This window comes from Sander lucioperca, chromosome 11 (genome assembly GCF_008315115.2).
Source record: "Sander lucioperca isolate FBNREF2018 chromosome 11, SLUC_FBN_1.2, whole genome shotgun sequence".
Taxonomy (NCBI): domain Eukaryota; kingdom Metazoa; phylum Chordata; class Actinopteri; order Perciformes; family Percidae; genus Sander; species Sander lucioperca.
The window spans coordinates 33,883,973-33,904,956 of NC_050183.1; the positions used below are offsets into that span (position 1 = coordinate 33,883,973).

The window sequence follows — 20,984 nt, forward strand, 5'->3', positions numbered from 1 at the left end:
TTTGTTGTGTTGTTGTTGTTCGTTCTCAGACAGAAATTCTGTGATTTCAACACAATATTCAAACCTCAGACCTGCCCTGCTTAAGTAACCTTGGGTAACTGATCAAATGTTGTGTTGCTGTGCAGGGTGACACGGGAAAACATATCGTGCCATCTTTTCATAATCTCTAGCTGTTGTCATGCAAGACTTACAATTAAAAGCTTATTGTTGTTCAACCAGCTCTAAATGGACAAACTTGTTTTAGAGGTGCCAGTCTGCTTTCTGGTACAAAAGCCTGGATCTCAGCCAAGGTTTCCTGACTAATCCTGTTTGGAAATGTCATTGTACAACTGCCAGATATAATGATAAGTTCACTAAGTAATTCCCTGTTCAAGTCTGGTACATGTGGTAAATATGTCATAAACACAGCATATGTGCCAAATACATTCAGCAATAAAGACTTACAAATGAACACCATATAGTATGTTAGCTTAACTCCACTATAGCTTTGCCTGGGTATACTATGTCAAATACTATACATTTAGTATAGTACTGTATAATAGAATGGTGGAAGGTGACTGTACATTTACTCTACACGTTCAAGGTAGATGTACAGTACTTTGCTTTAGTATTTTTGTTTTATGCTACAACTTTCTACTTCTAAAATACCACAATTCAAAGTGATATTTTGTAGTTTTTTCTTCACTGCATTTATCTGAGAGTTATAGTTACTTGTTACTTTGATTTTTACATATGTATAAGATACAAAATATATGTTCAGATTTTAAAATATGATGTATTATTACCTATTAAACTGACCAACATTAAATAAAGAAGTTAAAATTAACTCAAGCTCAAACAGCCACAACATTAAAATGCTGCTTACATGTTATATCAGTAATAATCATCCAGTCATAAAGTATATATAACAATATTTTAACACTGGCAGGGGCCATTCAGCTGCATCATGACAAATTTTACTTTTGATTCTTTAAGTAGCCTACATTTTGCTGACAATACTGATGTACTCAAGTACTGTACTTAAGTACAATTTTGAGGTACTTGTACTTTATTTAAGTATTTCCATTTTCTGTTACTTTATATTTGAACTATGTTTTACAGGCAAATATTGTGCTTTTTTACTTTACTCCATTTATTTTATGGTTGCAGCTTCTGATTTTACATACAGAATATAAGATCAGCTCATAAAACACGATGCACTGATGGGTATTAAACTACCCAACAAACAGTGTATAAAATAGTTTAAATTAACAGGGAGACCTCTAGCTCACATTTCAGAGTGTGCACCCCATGTAGGCTCAGTCCTTGGCAGCGGCCTGGGTTCAAAACTGACCCGAGGCCCTTTGCTGCATGTCATCCCCCCCCCCTCTCTCCCCCACATTTTCTGTCTCTCTTCAGCTGCTCTAAAAAAGGAAAAAGCCTGAAAAGTGTTTTATATATATTGCATACATTTATTAACTATTATTTGCTTATTATATGCTTTTGTACTTGAGCAAGATTTACTACCATTAATTGATACTTTTAGTTGAGATTTTAAACTGTGTTATTGCTGTTTACTTAAGTGAAGGATCTAAGTACTTAATCCCTCACTGGTGTAAAAGTATATACAATAAATTATATAGCCTATAGTAGCATAGTATAACAAGGGTGTAGGTTTGGTTTTAATACTGGTTGGACATTTTTGTCAGTTGATGCATAAAGAGATTATTCTGCAAAATATGTTGTTATGAAATATGTATAACTTACTTAAAACAGCTCTTGTGTTATGTGCATTTTTCAGGTTTAAAGTGATATTTCACATGCTACTGTAAATCTGACACTTTTAACATGCACAATTTGCCTTTATCAATTTACAGTAGCTTCCCTTTACTTTATGCTCTGTTTTAAGTGTTTGCTGACATTCTAAAACATCATCTTTAACGCTGTCCTGTCTTTTCTATTGATTTGAACTTCTGAGAACAAATTGTTCTGTTTATAAGAAACATGTTTTATAAGAATCATACGATCAGGTTTACGTCACTAGAGGGCGCACTACGTGTTTTTCACTCTTAGTGAAAATGTGTCTCCTTCTCTCTAAATCCTGTTTGATTTGCTCTCGCTGATTTGTTCTGCGGGGTTTCACCGCAGTGACGGACTGATCACGTTTTTGTTCGGCCAATCAGAGGCGGCGGAGATGCTCAGCAGCGCTATAAATCCAACATGAAAACAGCGAAGGAAGCAGGAATGAAAAACAATAGATACCTTCACAAAGACCACGCATCCAGAGGCTCTTATAGTCTTTTGATATTTTCCTACACTTAACATAAGGTAAGAGCTTTTTATCTGCTGCTGGATTTATTCCTATACGGATAAATTGTTTTCTATTTGTGAGCTGCTGAAACTTTCCCTTTATTCTAGGCTACCTGTTTGTTATGTCAATGTTTAGATGTTGACTTTACTCTAACGTTACCATAAATGGTGTGTAATGTAAAGAATGTTGATTTCCACTAATCCTGTCTCATATGTGCATCAGATTATTAGACAGGTTATAGGCTGACAGACTGATGGAGCTGTTATTCGTTCAAAATTAATTTTCCTTGTCAAAAACATTTAGTTGAACCTTTTCTGTGTCAGCTTTTTTGTGCTTTTCCATGACACCTTTTCTGGTTGTACACAGTATTTGTGTATGTGCATTGAGATATAGTGGCTCCACTGTGCTTATCGAGGCTATCGTCTCTTCTCTTCACTCTGTAGGTTTTGGTCAAGAAAATGGCCACCTCAGCAAGTTCAAAACTGAACAAAGCTGTTAAGCAGCAGTACATGAACCTCCCTCAGGGGGACAAGGCCCAAGCCATGTACATCTGGATAGATGGCTCTGGAGAGGGACTGCGCTGCAAGACCAGAACTTTGGATTCTGAACCCAAGACGATTGAGGGTAAGATCTGGCTCCAATGTGAACAACTCTTCCACATCAGCATGCAGTAAAACATGATATTTTTAAGACTTAGTAGAGTAGATCATTGATTTCAGTTGTTTTTCTGTGTCAGATCTTCCTGAGTGGAACTTTGATGGCTCCAGCACCTACCAGTCAGAGGGCTCCAACAGCGATATGTTCCTGATCCCTGCAGCCATGTTCAGGGACCCGTTCAGAAAAGACCCCAACAAGCTGGTGCTTTGTGAGGTGCTCAAGTACAACCGCAAGCCAGCAGGTAAGCAGATAAGAACAAGCCTGAAAGTGGTTGCAGTTAAAGCTGTTATGTATTTCAGCTATACTCACTATTGTTGTTCCAACAGAGACCAATCTGCGGCAAACCTGTAAACAGATCATGAGTATGGTGGAGAATAACCACCCATGGTTCGGTATGGAGCAGGAGTACACTCTCCTGAGCACGGATGGACACCCCTTTGGCTGGCCCTCCAACGGCTTCCCAGGTCCACAAGGTTAGTATTGGTTCTCTTGCTTGTCTTAGCTTTCATGCACATTTTATTTTGGTTTTTGTCCTTATTCTGAAAAAGACAATATTTTGACAAAACTGTTTACATGGCACTACTGTGATAAGGATGCTTCTAAAACCCGAATAATACCAGCATATCCCATATGTCTTAATCGGAAAATGCTATATTCAGAATATCCAAACAGAATATGCTGTTTACATGACCTGTATCAAATTCGGAATATTGTCAGATTCAGAAAAATAGTGGAATATAAGTGTGCTTGTAAACATACTCAGTTTATTTAAATATAATACATTAGCAATACTAAAGGTCAGATCAGTGAAAATATTGGTTACCTTCCACCTGATTAGGGCCTTATTACTGTGGAGTGGGAGCAGATAAGGCATATGGGCGAGACATAGTGGAAGCGCACTACAGAGCCTGTCTGTACGCTGGGGTTGACATCTGTGGCACCAATGCTGAAGTCATGCCAGCTCAGGTATTGTCCCTTTGTCTTGTTATTTTTGTGTTATCTCACTTTCATGGAAAAATGCATTTTTTGTTGTCAAATTGTGTAATACCAGATAATAATCAATTAATTATGTCAATAATCTAGTCCCTGATGTGTTTCAGTGGGAGTTCCAGGTTGGGCCTTGTGAAGGAATCAACATGGGGGACCATCTGTGGGTTGCTCGCTTCATCCTTCACAGAGTGTGTGAGGATTTCGGTGTGGTGGTCTCTTTTGACCCCAAACCAATCTCAGGGAACTGGAATGGTGCCGGTTGCCACACCAACTTCAGCACAAAGGAGATGCGAGAGGACGGCGGACTGAAGTAAGAATGCATTTTCGTTGTTTCAGTTAACTACAATAACTGGTATGATTTTTAAATTTGGGTTTTGAGTGTTTTCTAATTCCTTTTTCTTTACAGAATCATTGAGGAGTCGATCGAAAGACTGGCAAAGAGACACAGGTATCACATCCGTGCCTACGATCCCAAAGGCGGGCTCGACAATGCCAGACGTCTCACCGGTCATCACGAAACCTCGAGCATCGACGAATTCTCGGCTGGCGTGGCCAATCGTGGCGCCAGCATCCGCATCCCTCGCTCGGTAGGGCAGGACAAGAAGGGCTACTTTGAGGACCGCCGTCCGTCTGCCAACTGCGACCCTTACATCGTTACAGAGGCGCTAGTGCGCACGTGTTTACTTAAGGAAGAAGGAGAGGAGCCCACAGATCACAGCAAATGAACAGTCTTAAGACCAAGTGTCATTACCAGTACTGTATTTAGCCATGTTCTTTCAAGACTTGGATTGATCTTTACCATTTTAAATTTAAAATTTATACAGCAAGTCTTAACCTCTGGCTCAAACACTGCCAACACATTTTATCATGATGTCATGATATCTGATAACATGTATAGAATGACATTATTGTAATGTTAACTGGTACTAATGAAAAACTGTCTGTAGATCTTGTAACTCTAACCCAAAGGATCCCAAAGGCATTTGAATGTTTTTAGTAGTCTTGGCCTGTCACAATGGTGGTTTTATCATGTTGTGGATAGATACAGTAAGGTCACTATGTAAGGCAACATAGCCAATCTACTTTTGTGTGTGTGTGTGTGTGTGTGTGTGTGTTGTTTTTTTTAATAATGCATGTTTTTCACTTGCTATTGTCAAAAAATAAACAGCTAACATTTTAGATCTGACTTTTAACTCCAGTTTATTCCCACATGTACCCAGACTGTCAGCTGATATGAATCTCTGAAATGTGACCAGCATTAAGGGAAAATGCACTGTAATGTTCAACAAATGGAGGTTAATTAAGACATTGGAACATCCACATCCTCCCTCTAATTCAAACAGCTAAACAGACCAAGTGGCTGCTTCAATAAAAAGTCAACATGACGTCAAACCTTTAAAACACTTAAACAGGTTTGTCATTTTGTGAAGGCGGTGACAACATGCACGTGAGCGCACTGACTTTGCTGACTACTTTGGGATTGCTCCTCTATAGTGCAGGTCAATGAAAACAAAGTGTGTAACTGTCTTTATGTTGTTTTGACACAGTCCTTGATGACCTATGGACTAGCCAGGAAAGTAAAGACAGGATGGGAAGTTCCTTCCAAAATAACCTGAAAATCCTTGTAGAAGGATATTTCACTTTGAGCAGTTAGTTGTACAGTGTACTGTATTACTCACCATATTGCATTAGCAACTTAAAGAAGTTCAGGTAACTAATATTGTTTGATAATTAGAGTACACCGTTTCACAGTGTACTCTGTACAAAACTTTAATTTGATGATTAAAACTTTGTAACACTGACAAGCCGACCAGATACCATGTGGAGCGGACAAACCCCGACTTCAAAGGTAATCTAAGCCATGAACTCCCCAAATACAGTTAAATGTTAAATGCCCAACCAGAGAGGAAAATATTTTGGATCACTGTTACAATACAATCAGCAGTGTCCAAAATGCACCGGGACACTGACCATGCCATGGTCCACCTGTTTCCTGCATACAGTCAGTCAGTCAATGTCCTCACAACATGTATACAGAGCTTTCTGTATACATGTTGTGAGGACATTTAAGCAGTGGGAACAGTTAAGCTATGGAAGATATTCAGGCATGCTTGGACTGCACAGACTGGCAGGTTTTCAGGAACAGTGTGGATGGATACACAAGGGCTGTGACTTCAAGCAACAGGGTGAGTTATAATAATGACAAACACTGGTTCACAGCTAAGCTCAGACAGCTAAGGTTGCACAAGGAAGAGTTTCTGACAGGAACAGGTTTAGAGAGAGTTAAAGTACAGGTTTAACAAGGTGAGACATGCTAAAAGACAGAAACTCCAACAGCAGTTGTCAACAAACGACTCTGCTTCTAGATGGGTCACAGACAGATCATTGACAGAAATGAAAGCAAAAAAGTTGATCAAATCACAATTTAAAAAATAATATTGTGTTTTATATTTAATACATTTGTGTTTGAGTGATTTATCATTTAGGCAATTGGCCTAAATTTAACATTAATGACTGTGTGTGCTTGAGAATTTATTTTAGTCTGTGGGCCATGAACTGGGATCTCTGGTGTCAGTAAGGTGACAGTGTGATCAAGAGAGGCTCTCTAGTCATAATAGTGTCTCACATTCTATCTCATCACTAGTCATGTCTTTTCTAAGTGTCCTTAAGTGAGACATGGAACCTCTACCCACAAAAACTAGACAGTTTTTATGCAAGTAGCCGAAAAGAGTTGTGGTCTCATGTTCATTAGGAAACATATCATGTGTATAGAGCTCTATATGAGCTATATGAGGGGAAAAACAAGAGCTAAAAACAACAACATAAGAAAGGGGAGATCCTTACATCTAAAAAGTATTTACCCCAAGGTGGCCCCAGTGTTAGTTTTGTCACGCTTGACTTGTTGATCCTACAAAATTATACCATGACCAAGAGCTTACAGCGCAGTGCTCTATTAAACTTGGTTTATAAGATACCTAGTTTGAGGTTCAAATCTCAAGTTAGTTACCTAATCACTTCTTTCAATGAAGCTGTATGTGTGTTTGTTGTTTAAGGACAGACTTAGGGAATGCACACCACAGGGCAGACATTTTGCCAGTACATCTCACTACTACTACTACTACTACTACTACTACTATTACAACTACTACTACTCACAGGTGAGGTGTTTTACAACCAAAATAAAGTAATTTGGCTTTAATCCAAGTAAAGTGCAAAGTCTGGTCAGCCAAACGTATCCCAGTTTTCTTTCCCTGAAAGTACTATATCATAGTTATATTAATAGGTCTATATTTTCTTCTTCTTGATTTAGCATGGATGCCCTGAACTGATGTCACAGCGCCTGAAGTGGTATTTGCTCGCAGTGATGTATTGGCAGCAGCGTGAGAACACACCAAATTCGATTTGGCTCGGAATTTAGTGCCAAACAAAGATGTCCAAATCACATTGCTTTGCCTTCGTTAAATTATGTCCACAAGCTGAGCTCAGAAACTGTTAATGCATGTAAATGCCACTTGCAAAGAGACCTATCAGACAAAATCACAGATATTCAGTCAGTGGCTCAGTGTATTTTTTTTGGTATATAATAAAAAGACATTAGAATAATCACTTTTACTACAAACAAACTATTGACTGAGGATATCAGCACATACTGTAGTGATACCTCTTGGAGGTGGACATACAGTTGGAATGCCATTTTCTTAGTACTGCATATTTACAGTTGCACAACCTATTGAAATGTTCCTAGTGCATTACAAGTGGAGCCCCTCCTCAGTTTCTCCAATGTAATCTGACCCCATTGTACTGTCTGTACAGAGGGATGTGAAAGTGTGTGAATGAACCACTTTGGCAACAATATGAGGATATACATTACAAGTTTAGATAAGATAACATGGGCAGATGAATTGGAAAAGAAGAGGTCTCATGAAGAAAACCATTATGCCTAGAGCCTCGTTTCCATTGCAGCTGAAGTTCAAATTCAAGCAATCTGGTGCCGGCGGGCGGGGGTGGGGCCCCATACCAGCTATAACATAACAACAGGCAGGTCTAGTGGGAATAGGTTTAGTGCACAAAGTTCAATTTGCAACTGTGGTTCTTAAAAATCTCCTAAAAAGCCATATCAAGACGCTTGATATTTGTGTGCCCTTTTCGTTACACAACACAGACTATTCATCGTAAATAATGAGGCATTGGAACTGCAATTTAATTAGAGGCTCTAGACTTAATCAGATATCAGAGTCCAAGCAGTAAATGAAGCACCATCCTTGGCTGCATTAACTCTAATCTCATCTCATAAATGCAGTCAGAGATACTATCACTATCACTGTTGACAACAGATTGGCTGTGCTTTCTGTCCCACCCCTCCCCCAAAGCCTCCTTCCCTGCGGCGGTGGGTTTGGGGACATGTAGTGAAAACTGTCACAGCATTGCTGGCCTGATGGTTGGAAACTTGAGCAGCTGTGAAAGCAGAGCCACCCAGTGAGACAGAGAGGTTAGAGAACCCTGGATGGAGGAGCATTGACGGAGATCAGACCACCACCAATTGTGACAAACGTCATCAACATGTGAAACAAACACATCCCGGTTGTATGATTAGAACTGTCCTGACTGTCATGATTAAATCTGATCTTAAAGCTCAGATCTTACTAGTAGATTAAATATAGTTAATAAAATACTTTCTCCAGATGCATAATGGGAACCAACAAGGTTCAATTTGGTTTACATCCAAATTCATTACAAAAAACTCAGTAATGTTTGGACAAGGAGCTTCCTTGTGTGATTGTGTGTGTGTCCTATTATGACAGTACTGCAGCACGTGCACCACAGCTGACTCGATAAGAAACATGATAATGTGTGAAAGGCCTAAGAATAAGCTCAATGCATGTCATGTGAACAGACACGCATCTCAATTCATAGGATTCTTGGGATAAATAACCAGTTCTGCTTTAAAGGTACAATATGTAACATTTCTGCATCAAAATGTCAAACAAACGACTATACCTATTGTGTTGAGTTGTGTACTTACACTATCCTAAATGTTTCCAACAATTTTCAAACCCAGAGAAATCTGTAATTTTATTTCTGGGCATGGGACGTTTCGTTTAGTTGCCTGTCAGTGGCGTCATATAACCTTTGACCCCTCTAGTTGCTCTAACTTCCGTCAAAACACAGGAACCCAGAAGGTACGTTCGAGAGTAATTGTAAATCATTCAATGTCACAGAATCCTAATACTGCTTTTTCTCTGCCACGTGGCATCATTTTGTCATTAATGCATGCCACTTTGCAACACAGTAATACAGCAGAGACCTTATTTATTGATACATTTCAATATCGATCGATCCAGCTTAGTTACTACAATGTGCTGGTTGACAAGTAGCTAATGTTAATGCTAATGCTTGGTGGGTAACATAATAAGGTTACAACATCTTCAACACGCTCATTAAGTTATTTTTAGTATGATTGTTTTGATCACAGACAACAGCACTGGGCTAACCCACAAATACGTTCACCAGTAACGTTAGCTGTATAGATAGACGACTAATCTAATGCTAATTTAGCCAGCTAGCACACCCCGTTCTGTCTGCATCACTCTTGCGGTGCTAAGAGACTTCAGTCTGAATGAGAGCTGACAACAGCCTGGGACATATAGTTAACGTTATCCCCCAGCCAGCTAGCAGCCAGCCACTATCATTACAGCAATCCAAACCCGGCCAGCACTTAACTCTAGCGCCGGGTGCTAACAACGCTGACGGCAGTTGAACCATCAGGAAATATTAGACCCAGGCACCCGAGTCAGAACAGAGGCCATCCGTAGTGTTATGTCTCTGTCTACGTCTAACGTTACCGGTGTTTGTGCCAAAAATCTCCTCCCTGCCGAATTTTTTCCCCCTTCGCGTTTAGCTGTCTTTACAGTTAAATTTACCTGACAAAAGGTGGGTTAGGTACCAAAACGATTAGTTAAGAAGACAAAAAAGTGAAGGGGGAGATAATTCTGGGCAGCTGGGAGATCTTATGCTGCTGTACAACGGCCATTGGACGTCCTTGCCGTCCCGGGGATTCCGCCAGCCATCCCCTCCCACGCCCGTCTCTCAGCTTCATTGAGTAACGTTACGACAAACCCCTTTCGCCCCGGTGTTGAAAGCATCTAAAAGGTAACATTGACATGTGAAATATATTGTGGTTTTAACCGCTGGCTAATGTTAGCTTGCTTGCTCACTACCTAACTGGTCAGCTACCAATAGGCTACAAATCGAATCAAGAAAAACATAATTATGTTGGGGAAACTGCAGCTATTATTAGAATAAATGTTACTAAAAGTAACGTGAATAAACTGGAATGGGTAAACTTGTCCGTGAACAGATGTATTCTAATCGCCGATGGTTTTTAACAATGAAAACTACAACTCCCATAATTCCACGCATCTTCACAATGTCATCAAAAGTCCGCGTTTACCATCCATTGTTTTGATTGAGAGATTGAGTGGCAGAAAATTACATACTGTACGTTTAAATTGCCATGGTACACACTTGACATCTGGGGATAGAAAAAACAAGTTCTAAAAGAATAGTTCATAATTTGGGAAATATGCTTATTTGATTTTTTTACCGAGAGTTAGATGAAAAGCTCGATACCGCTTTCATGCCTGTGGGACAAATATGAAGCTTCAGCCAAGAGGCTGGCTTAGCATAAATACTGGAAGCAAGGGGAAACTACCGCAACTTCAGACTGACAACAAGACTTCAGGAAGTTACTGTCAAGCACATGTTCCCGTAAAAAAAAACGCAACTTGTCATTTTTACATTTCAGTTATTAAACAAAGTATATTAAATGTATTTTTTAAAGTTTTACACTGCATTGCCATTTTCATACTAACAAGGAAGATGTGGCATGTTAATTAATGGTGCTGGTCGGTGGATTATGTTTTTTTTTGGGCGAGAGCCAGGCTACCTGTTTCTCCATTTACAATGTTTATGCTAAATTAAGTTACAACAAGAAAACAAGAGAGAAAGACCCAAGTGCTTTACGGCTAATCAGGACCCCCCCCCCTCCATATTGCTGACACATACAAATCAATCAGGAATTTTAGATTGGTTGCCCATGTGCCATATAGTTTAGTGTTGTATGCATATCAATGGGAATCATACTGTATGTGTTTTGCTTTATGCTTGAATAACATACTGTAGTAAGCTGCACTTAATATCAGTGCAAACATGAGAAGTTGTAAACATGGGTCAAAGCTTACTTGTTCTTCTCCTCTGTGTTTGAGCAGGCTAGAAACTTCTTCCCTGAAAGTTTCCCACTTATTCTGTTTTGCTCTTCTCCCTGGTGTCAGGTTGCTAAAGCCCACAGCGGGAACAAAACGTTCTCTCTTTTAGTCTCTGTTTTAGTCTTTAGTCATGTGTCTGTTACTCAAGTGCATTTTGCTGTTTTGGATAAAGATTGCAAAACAGTCTTGAAAGACATTGCCTAGATGCTTTGCATTGTTTTAGGGAGCCTTTTGTAATTATTTCACATAACAAACAAGTCTTTGCCCTGCAGGACCAACTAATCAGCAGTAAACTCCTCTTTAGCTATCATTGTTTTTTTTCACAACATCAATCAATCATGTGGGGTTGATAGGTTTTAAGCAAAAATAACCCAAAGCAAGTTGTTTTCATAATGGATTTGTTTACTTGGACTTTCCTTTGAGTGGTCCTCTCATTGTCTGTTCTCCTTCCCCTGTCGTCAAATCTGATCCTGAAGTTCACAAGCCCCCATTCTGTGACCTTCAGGAACCATGAGTGCAACACCACCCCCATCCTTCAGTCACAAAGATGGAATTTCACAAAGGTCACACAAGTAAGCACAGGGGTGAGCAAAAAGCATAGTAGGATAACATAAAAACACCTCAATCTGTAGCTCTGGAGAAAAGGTACTGTCACAGTTGTACCTTTTGAATTTCTTTGTAGCAACAATAAAAATAAAAGTAAACATATTTTATGATATATGATGGATTTTGTTGATCTAAAATTCCATATGTTATAGCATTCAGTGCCCAATCAAAGTCTTACCTATGTTGATATTTGTCTCTACCCATTGAGCCTCACTGGACCGTATACTATTCCAAGAGTAAACTAGCCTGGGACAAATAGAAAAAGGATACTCTTATTTGCCTTAAAGAATGAGGTATGCTGAAGACAGGATGATTTAACGCTTCCTTTGGTTTTGCAAACTTTTGCAAATTTTGGTGCAGTCCTGGTAAAAGTGTTGTATATTTTGAATCTTACTAAACACCACTTGCTAAAGCAAAAGTGCTTAAAGCTACATTGTGTAAGACTTTCTCCCATCTAGCGGTGGAATTGTATATGACAACCAACTGAATATTACTCTCTAGCCCCTCCCATTCCGAGTGCGTTTTAACTCCTACGGTGGCCGTATTATTCCAAGAAGTACGACTTCGTCTGTGAGTGTTCCTTCCAGTGTAATAATAGTTTTACGTTTTTGTTATTTTGGTATCATTTCATTGCTAACATCAGCTATCAGGTTCTCAAACGAATGCAAGCTAATCTTAGTAAAGTATCCGTGCTATTGTTATTCTGTATATTGTACGAGATTAATAGTGTAAGGCAATGTTTACAGTGTAGGCTACATATTTTTCTCCATGAGCAGTGTCAGAGATCAGTTGATGTGGCGGAGGTGCGAGGGAAAGCTAAAGGAAGAAGGAAAGGTAAAGAAAAACCAAAAGACAGAGCCGGTGGCAGTGGATCAGTGAGGCAAAGAAAAACTAAAGAGACACTCTCCAAAGATGAAGCAACAGTTTGTGTTTTTAATATATTTCTCTGAGCAGTATGAACAATGAAACCAAATCCGAAATTAGCTCTTAGTATCTCCATCGTTTACATGCAGCTGTTCTAGCTGTAGCCTAGTCTGTATTACAACTGCATGACGTGAGTTGTCTCCAGGGAAATCACGACACATATGATTATGTTTATGTTACAAGGCAGACAATCCTTTTTCATCATTGATGCAAGGAAAAGTATCCTAGACGTCCTAAATCCTTGCTCCTCTTTTCATCTTGGAAAAGCCACTCCAATATTAACTTTGGTCTTGTTGCTTTGCCTGTCGCGTTGTCGTTTTAATTCTCTTTTTAACTTCCGTGGCGACTGTTAAATGTCCTCGAGAATAGCATGATCCTGAATGAGCACATATTTGTGAATGAACAAAGGGGTTTTTGCTAAGAATCAACTCAAAACATTACACAATGGAGCTTTAACATTTGAGTATGAGAAGTAATAGAATAAAAAAAAAAACAAGTGGTGAAAATTAAACAAAAAGAGAAAATTTGATTTTAAAAGTCAACAGATTTAGTCATTCAGAAATAAGTTAAGTGTTTCATACTTTAGGGAAACCGATGCAAAGCAACATTCAGACTGTCCATCTTCATTTAAAAACTTTGAGAGTTAGATGAGTGGATTGATACTATTTTTGTATCTTTCCGCTAATATGAAGCTACAGAGAGGGGACTGTTAGCTTTGCTAGCATACAGAGTGGAAGCAGAGGGAAACAAGCAGCTGGCTCCATACAAAATCGAAATAATAAAATAAAGCTACCTAATAAAACAACTTTTGCAACTGGATGCTTAGCAAAGAAAATCCAAAGTCACTGCATTAGGCCAATAAATAGTCCCACACATAACCTACTATCTTTTGTTCTGATTAAACAAACAATATATAAGTGTTAATTCATTAGCTTTAATGCTATTGGTAGGTGGATGTTTTTCTGGCTATTTCCCCCTGCTAACTCCTCTCCTACCTGTAGCATTATATTTAATTGATAGACATGACCTTTAGCAAGAAAGAGAATAAGCATATAAATGTTAACATCTCAATATAATCTACAAACCTGGTTGTGAGCAGTTTCATGTAGGAACTATTTTCTTTCTACAAAACTTTTTTTTTAAAGTATCACTGCACAGAACGGACGAGAGGCATGTGGCTCGACATTGCTACTTTGTGGATATTAGTTTATAGCTAACTGATACTGCTAGCTTGGCTGCACTAGCTAACATTACAGCTCAGCCGAGGAGGACGCCATTAATGTTTACATCTCGTGCTGTCACAAGGATGAGCCTTTTCATCCATGTGCAGTTATACGGTTGGGGGGTAGTTTGGTATAAAGAAAAGAGTTCCAACATTAAACTGCTCACAACCAGGTCTTGACCGGGTCATGATTCCTGGAAGGAGACATTGCTGTTAAGTTTTTCAAATGTATTTTGTTTGGCACTTTGAGCACCACAAGCCGAGTTCCATGTACCATTATATTTGAGAGAAGACGTACATCTCTTTGGTCTATAGCTCCAACACTGGGCAACTCAGACCAAAACAATCTAGATTGATAAATAGCACTACAGATGAGAGGAAAATATGTACTTTTGATTTTAGGGTGAACTGTTCCTTTAAAAGGCCCCAATTTAGATCTGGTTAAAAAAAAGGTTGGTACAGTCACAAAGAGAGCAAAGAATAAAAGTCCTACAGGTGTGATACTGTAGTAGCTGTAGGTACAATCTAGTCTAACAGCCTTTTTAAAAGACACAGGACAAAGAGGCCATGAGTTATACTGGCTGCTTCAATATGGAGGTGAATGAAATAAGCAGATTTGAAGTCTCCTAATGCGCTAAGTTGATAATTGGTTTCCTGATGATGCATGTTAGGGACTTTATAAGCTCAAAGTCCCATCATTCATTTAACTCACTTCCACAGTTATGATAATTTGCCAAAAACAGCAAACAAAAGCATAAAAATGACACTTTCAAGAGGGAGACTACCCATCAACTAGGATCCTGCAGTTTAAGATAATATGTTAACACTTTCCACTACACTGAACACTCTGACACTCACTTTTCCTTTGAGGTCACAAGGATTATCTGAGACTTTTTTTGCTGGCATGTTCTTCTGCAGTGCTTTGGCGCAACAGCTCCTTATACTAAATTTAGACAATGCATTAAAGTTGTCAGTTCTGCATTGTCACTGACAGTGCCAAGCTTGTTTGCTGTCTCCTAGATATGATATGAACATACTGAACAAGTCATTATGGGCAGCAGCATGAGGACCAATGTTTCTGCAGGCTGGTAATCACTGACACAAACAGTTCTCTCTCTCAACACTGTCTTTGATAAGGGAAAATGAAAATGAATTCCCCCTCACCTTTACTGTATCTCACTATCTTGTGTGTCATAAAGATGGGAATTCCACCCTTAAATCATTGTTGAGGTAATTTCATTTGTAGTGCTGTCGTTTTGGAATCAATTCCATTGTAAAGTGTTTCTTTTATTTTATCCACCTTCTACTTCTTCTATATCAGGTATGCATTAAGAGGTATGATGTGGGTCAATGTTCTGGAGGGTACAACTTATGCAACTGGATGCTTAGCAAGGCAAATTCAACCATAACCACAGCCAGAGAACTTGTGTGTTCTGTGGAAAATTCCAAGATGTGGTATGTTCTCAATTAAGGCGGTCTACTCCGTGAAATTCAAGAACCACCCCTAGAATGACTCTGCACTTTTTCTGTGCAGTTTGCCAGTGGGTTACATGCATATCAATGAAATATTCATTCATGTCCAACTTTCTAGCAAATCATGTTTAAAAATATATTTGTGTTAGTTGATGTTCCTTACAGATTACATGTATCCTGCTAATTCACATTCATGCTGAATTCAGTCAGGTTGAATATAAATAATGTAATGATGTAAAGCAATATTTTAAATGAATAGACATTTATTTAAAGCTCAAACTTTAAAAAACAATTAGCGTAAGCAAGCATGTATTTGTCTTCCTTCTCCTTAACTTCTTTGATGATGATCATGAGAGAAAAACACCGTCCTGACTGGGGGTAGGGAAGAAACACAAACACCCAGTAAACTAACAAACCACAATCTTTCTAATCCCAACAGGGACTTCCTGGGTGATGCTCCTTAAACCTGATGTTAGTACAGCATCAGCATCCGGGTTCATTTTTTGTGCTTGCTCCTAAAGACACTCGCGTAACAGCCACCATGGCTTTGTTGTGACAGCTTCCAGTTGACGAACACGAAGACGCAAGGGTCATAAACATTTCAACTCCCTCTGACCAGGCAAAAAGGCACAGTTATATAACTTAAACAGATACAATCAGAAAGAATGTAATTGCCAGGCATAATGTTGGCCAACCATTATTTTACTTTATACTGTATTCTAGAGCTTATTTTCAATTTCACCAACCCACAAATGTCTATATATGATGATAATATGCATTATTTGCATGGCATTAGCTAACACAGGGGATATATTCAATATTTCTGAAAGCTTACATTAGAAATTTACCAGTATGTATGTGGTGTTGCTATGTGGGAAACAATGAGTCGACAAAGGCGATTTGGTAAGTGTCCAATTTCAGTCTGCTACCCTGTCCTGAAATGCACCAAATGCAGACCAGCACTGTCCATTTAAGTACGACATGAGTCTCACGAGAACTTTTCAATTACCTTACATGCAGCCTGCTCAAGCCCAGTCTGTCACTACAATGTAAAAGACCACTGTCAAAAGACAAGGATTTTATATAATTAGAACATTCTAAGAGAAATTCAGGAAAGGAACAATATAAGAAAAGAAAGATTTCTCTAAACTGATGAAGGCATTGTCTGTTTTTGAGAATACAAGTAATAGTAAAGATTGAGTATACCAGTGCATGACCAGTACATCCTCCTCACTGAATGCAACATGATTTTGAATAGTTCCCAAAGGAATACGAGGTCACCTACTGATGAAAAACTGAATTACAACTTATTTATCATCTAAGAACAAGAGCTGCACAGTGTTCTCAAAACCAGTCAGGCTCACACCTTAAAGCTATTACTCATTTAGTTTTTTCAATCACACCCTGGACACATACAACTAATAGCCTTCTTTAAAACTAGGGTAGCCTAATTACAAGACCCTCTGTTTCCATGAAAAGAGATAGAATAAAGAAGCTGATAGGCCCACATGTTTTTTACTCTCCTTTTTTCAAATATGGAATTGAGAACATTCTGTTATTCTTAAAAACCACACAATGTGATGTATATCCAAAAATAAAATTTCCTCTGCCGTTTTTTTGAATGAAGCCGGTGATTTCCCACAGTCCTATCTTATAATACATCCATGCACAGTCCGTGAGCGTGTGTGTTCATAAAAATAGCAAGAAAACAGCGACACGTTGAGGCCATAGGCCTAAATAAAAAATGCACACAAACATTAAATAGAAATGAATGTTCTTGTCTGTCATCTAAAACGCATCATTAGTGTGATAGTGAATTTCATTATCACTGTATATCAATGTAAGCAGTATGACGCGCTAAACACGTTAGGTCATAGGATATTTCTGACATTTGTTTTAATTGTCTAAATTCATTAACACACGTGTGACCTCGTAACCTATTTAAATATCAGTGCCCGGCCAACCTGCTAACATGGCGAAGTAGCCTATTTGTGTGTTTATTTTGGGAACGCCGGTTTTGTTGTCCTGCCTTTTAAAGGTTGAAGAGTAGTCAGGGATACAAGTATCTCACTAAACGGCTACGTTACTGTAAGTACCCACACCCTAAAGGTTGAAAACAATAGTATTCAGTCTGAGATTAAGTTCTCAGTCTCTTGTAGGCTTACTGACCTTGAAACCTACTCAACATGTTTGCAAACAGGCGGTATGCTAAGTCAGTGAAAGGTTAGTCTCGCATTGCCAGACCTCCACAGTGCTGCAGAGTGAAAGGTAAGCTGAGCCAGATAAGATTTCATTGTTGTTGCTGACTAGCAGGATAGATGCTGACTCAGAGACGGCTGCTGCTGCGGCCAAACCCCGCCCGTTAACTCCACGGCACATCTCTCATATATACTAGACCCGGGGCTGGTAGTATCTCTGTGGCATTTCTGGATCTGACCTGCTCTGAAGGAGACTGCAGGGTGAGTAGTCATAAGTAAAATGTTTTCAATTTGTGAAGTTAACATTCATGAGGTCGACTGAGTGTGTTTTTATTTTTATAGAAAGATAAGATAAAGCTATAAAGCTTAGGAATTCACTTGCCATATGAATACCAGGTACAATGTTATTTGAAAGATATACCCAAGGTCCTGGTGAATACAGCAAGAAAGGAATTGTAATCAGGCCTGCATTGTGGCTATTATGAAGAAATTACAACTATTTGAAAAGAATGTGTTCATTTATTTTTTTATTTAAGTTATGATAAAGACCCATTAGGCTTAGATGCGGATGGTAATAGCGCTCTATGTGTTTAATTTTCAGGTCTTTGAGGCATAGTGTCCGGAATTCCCTGATCACCTTAAAATTCATGCAGATGATTTCCTGCCCCACTACACAAGTGGCCATGGCTGATGAAATCTCCCCAAGGATGTCTGACAGGGAAGTTGTTGAAAAGATAAGTAATAGGAAACACGAAGAAAGGAATTGTGTCACTCCTTCTCTCCCAGATGGACAGATCTTAATTAACGCTCACCATGTGAAAACTGACACTTCATTTGGCGGTATTTGTGGTATGAACCTATTTTCAGAGAGCAGTGACACTGGAATCCTTTATCTGAACCCCCAAACACCAAACTGGTCTCTCGTGGAGAAGTTTGCTGAGCTTTCACCAGGAGAAGGAACAGGATTTAAAGACGACAAAGACCCCAGCAGTCGAGGATTTTTACAATGCACTAAACTTATAAATAAACAAAAACACAATAAAATATATGGATCTAATGAAGTTCTCTTGGATACTGCGCAAAAGAAGGAAAGTAACTGCTCTCTATACCTCAAGAGCCATAACATACAAAGCAATTTATCAGCCAAACAGAGGGCATGTAAGGTCAAAGAGGTAAATGTGGAAGAATATTATCCAGGTGGAGGTGGGAATAAGACCAAAAAGAAGAATGTAAACAGTCCTGTTAAGAAATTACTTAAAACGTGTGAAGATGACAAGATCTCTCGACTTTTGGTAGCAATGAAAAAACGCGGTGGAGTTGACAAAGAGCACCGTCCCTTTAAGTGCACACACTGCAACTGGGCTTTTAAGAAGCTCTCCAACCTACAGAGTCACTTGCAAACGCACACTGGCCTCAAGCCACACGTGTGTGATATTTGTGGCAAGGCTTACTCTCATCAAGGCACGCTGCAGCAGCTCAAACATCTACACACAGGTGACAGACCATATCACTGCCCCTTCTGTGTCAAGACCTATATCTGGTCCTCAGATTACCGCAAGCATATCCGCACACACACTGGTGAAAAGCCTTACGTCTGTGACACTTGTGGCAAGGATTTCATTCGCTCCTCTGACTTGCGAAAGCATGAGCGGAACATGCATACCAATGACAAGCCCTTCCCATGCACGCACTGTGGGAAGACCTTCAATAAACCTCTCTCCCTGAAGCGTCATGAGCGTAAGCACTTGGGAGAAAGGCCATTCTCCTGCCCTGACTGTGGGAAAACCTTTACTCTGGCTAGTCGTATGGCAGAGCACCAAAAGATCCACGTGGGAGTGCGTCCGTACGTCTGCATGGTTTGCTCCAAGTGTTTCACGAAGTCGTCCAACTTGACCGAGCACGAGGCCATTCACACTGGAGCGCGGCCCCATAAGTGTACAGAGTGTGGCGTGGCGTTTGCCATGGCTTCTCGCCTTGTTCGTCACCAGTATGTACACAATAAAGAGAAACCCCACAACTGCACAGGCTGCAGCAAGAACTTTATCCACCTAGACACATTGAAGCTTCACCAGGAGCAAACCTGTGCTGGGAGGATCTTTGTTTGTGTGAAGTGTGACAAATCTTTCCAGTGTTCCACAAAGCTTGCACAGCATATGCTGAACCACAGGGGCACCAATGTCTAAATCATTTTAAAGATACTGTATGCATCCATCACTGTGGAGTACTATGCACTCTTGCAATTATGCAATTGTGTTTAAATTATCAGTTTTAGACAAGGCACATCCTTTCAAAGTCATAGGGCACCAGTTATGTACAGGTATGAATGGTATTGAGCCGTATGAGTTTTAAAACTTGTCATTCAGTCTCACACAGCCTATTTCCCCATGGTGCTTGTTTTCCATTAGAATGTTGTGGGATAAAAAAATGCCACCAGTTGGGGTTAGTTCTGAATGCTGCTGCACTTTTTCTTGAAACAAAAGCAGCTATCACTGCAAAAGTGCTCTACCATGGCCATAAGCCAGTCGTACCTCCTGAGACACATTATTGTGACCATATTAATAGACCAGTTTAATGGTTTAGGGAAGCTAGCTAATCAGTCAGTCAGTTTCTTTTAAGGTGCTTTCTATTCATTATTGTGTTTGGAAGTACAGCTATTTCCATGCAGGATGATATCTTTAAATGTATTTATTATATATTATATTTAATATATTCATAATACATATATTTAATGATTGCCAAGCACAATAAACATTTATGGTTTGGAAGATGGTCTTTGTAGGAGCTTATGCTCTAGTGGATAAAAGGGAAACCAAATTGTACACCTGTAGTGTTAAATTAATGTCTGAAGATCAATCTCAATAAACATGTTTGGTCATTTCAAAATCAGCTCTTTTATTTTTATTTATTTTTATGACTAATGATTTTTGCTCTCGAAGGAATCAGTAAGGACTTGGGCTGTACAGAAAAGTTTGATGCTTCATTCACATTGACACAAATTCTAAATCAACAATCAAATGCTGCACAGCTTTTTTTTTAACCCAGTATTTCGCAGAGTTGCTGATAAAGATTAGGCTACACTCATACTATTAGTATGGTACTATTTGTATAATTAGATTTCAGGGGTGGCTGCGTAGGATTGTGTCTGACTCATGTGATCCAAACATTTTCCAAACATTTACAACTCCAGAGCGTTGTAAAGTTGTCAAAATGTATTATAAGAAGATGCAGTAATTTCCAAAATTCACAACATGTTTTATATAACAAAATATTCTGCTTAATCATGTTTGTTGGTATTTTTAAAAACAACATATTCACTGCTGTCAAAAAACTGTTTGCTCGCCTGCCGTTATTAATGGAGA

The 20,984-nt window shown here is 39.1% G+C and overlaps 2 protein-coding genes across 2 annotated transcripts; both read left to right on the plus strand.

Annotated features, from left to right (window-relative positions):
* Positions 1–2,090: 2,090 nt before the first annotated feature.
* On the plus strand, positions 2,091–5,118 carry glulb (glutamate-ammonia ligase (glutamine synthase) b). Its single transcript, XM_031318403.2, has 7 exons — positions 2,091–2,307; positions 2,734–2,914; positions 3,027–3,188; positions 3,274–3,420; positions 3,786–3,913; positions 4,048–4,247; positions 4,344–5,118. The coding sequence occupies exons 2-7, from the start codon at positions 2,749–2,751 to the stop codon at positions 4,660–4,662; spliced, it is 1,122 nt and encodes a 373-aa protein (XP_031174263.1). The 5' UTR covers positions 2,091–2,307; positions 2,734–2,748; the 3' UTR covers positions 4,663–5,118.
* Positions 5,119–17,803: 12,685 nt separating this feature from the next.
* On the plus strand, positions 17,804–19,839 carry znf648 (zinc finger protein 648). Its single transcript, XM_031318329.2, has 2 exons — positions 17,804–17,886; positions 18,227–19,839. The coding sequence occupies exon 2, from the start codon at positions 18,273–18,275 to the stop codon at positions 19,806–19,808; it is 1,536 nt and encodes a 511-aa protein (XP_031174189.1). The 5' UTR covers positions 17,804–17,886; positions 18,227–18,272; the 3' UTR covers positions 19,809–19,839.
* Positions 19,840–20,984: the final 1,145 nt, after the last annotated feature.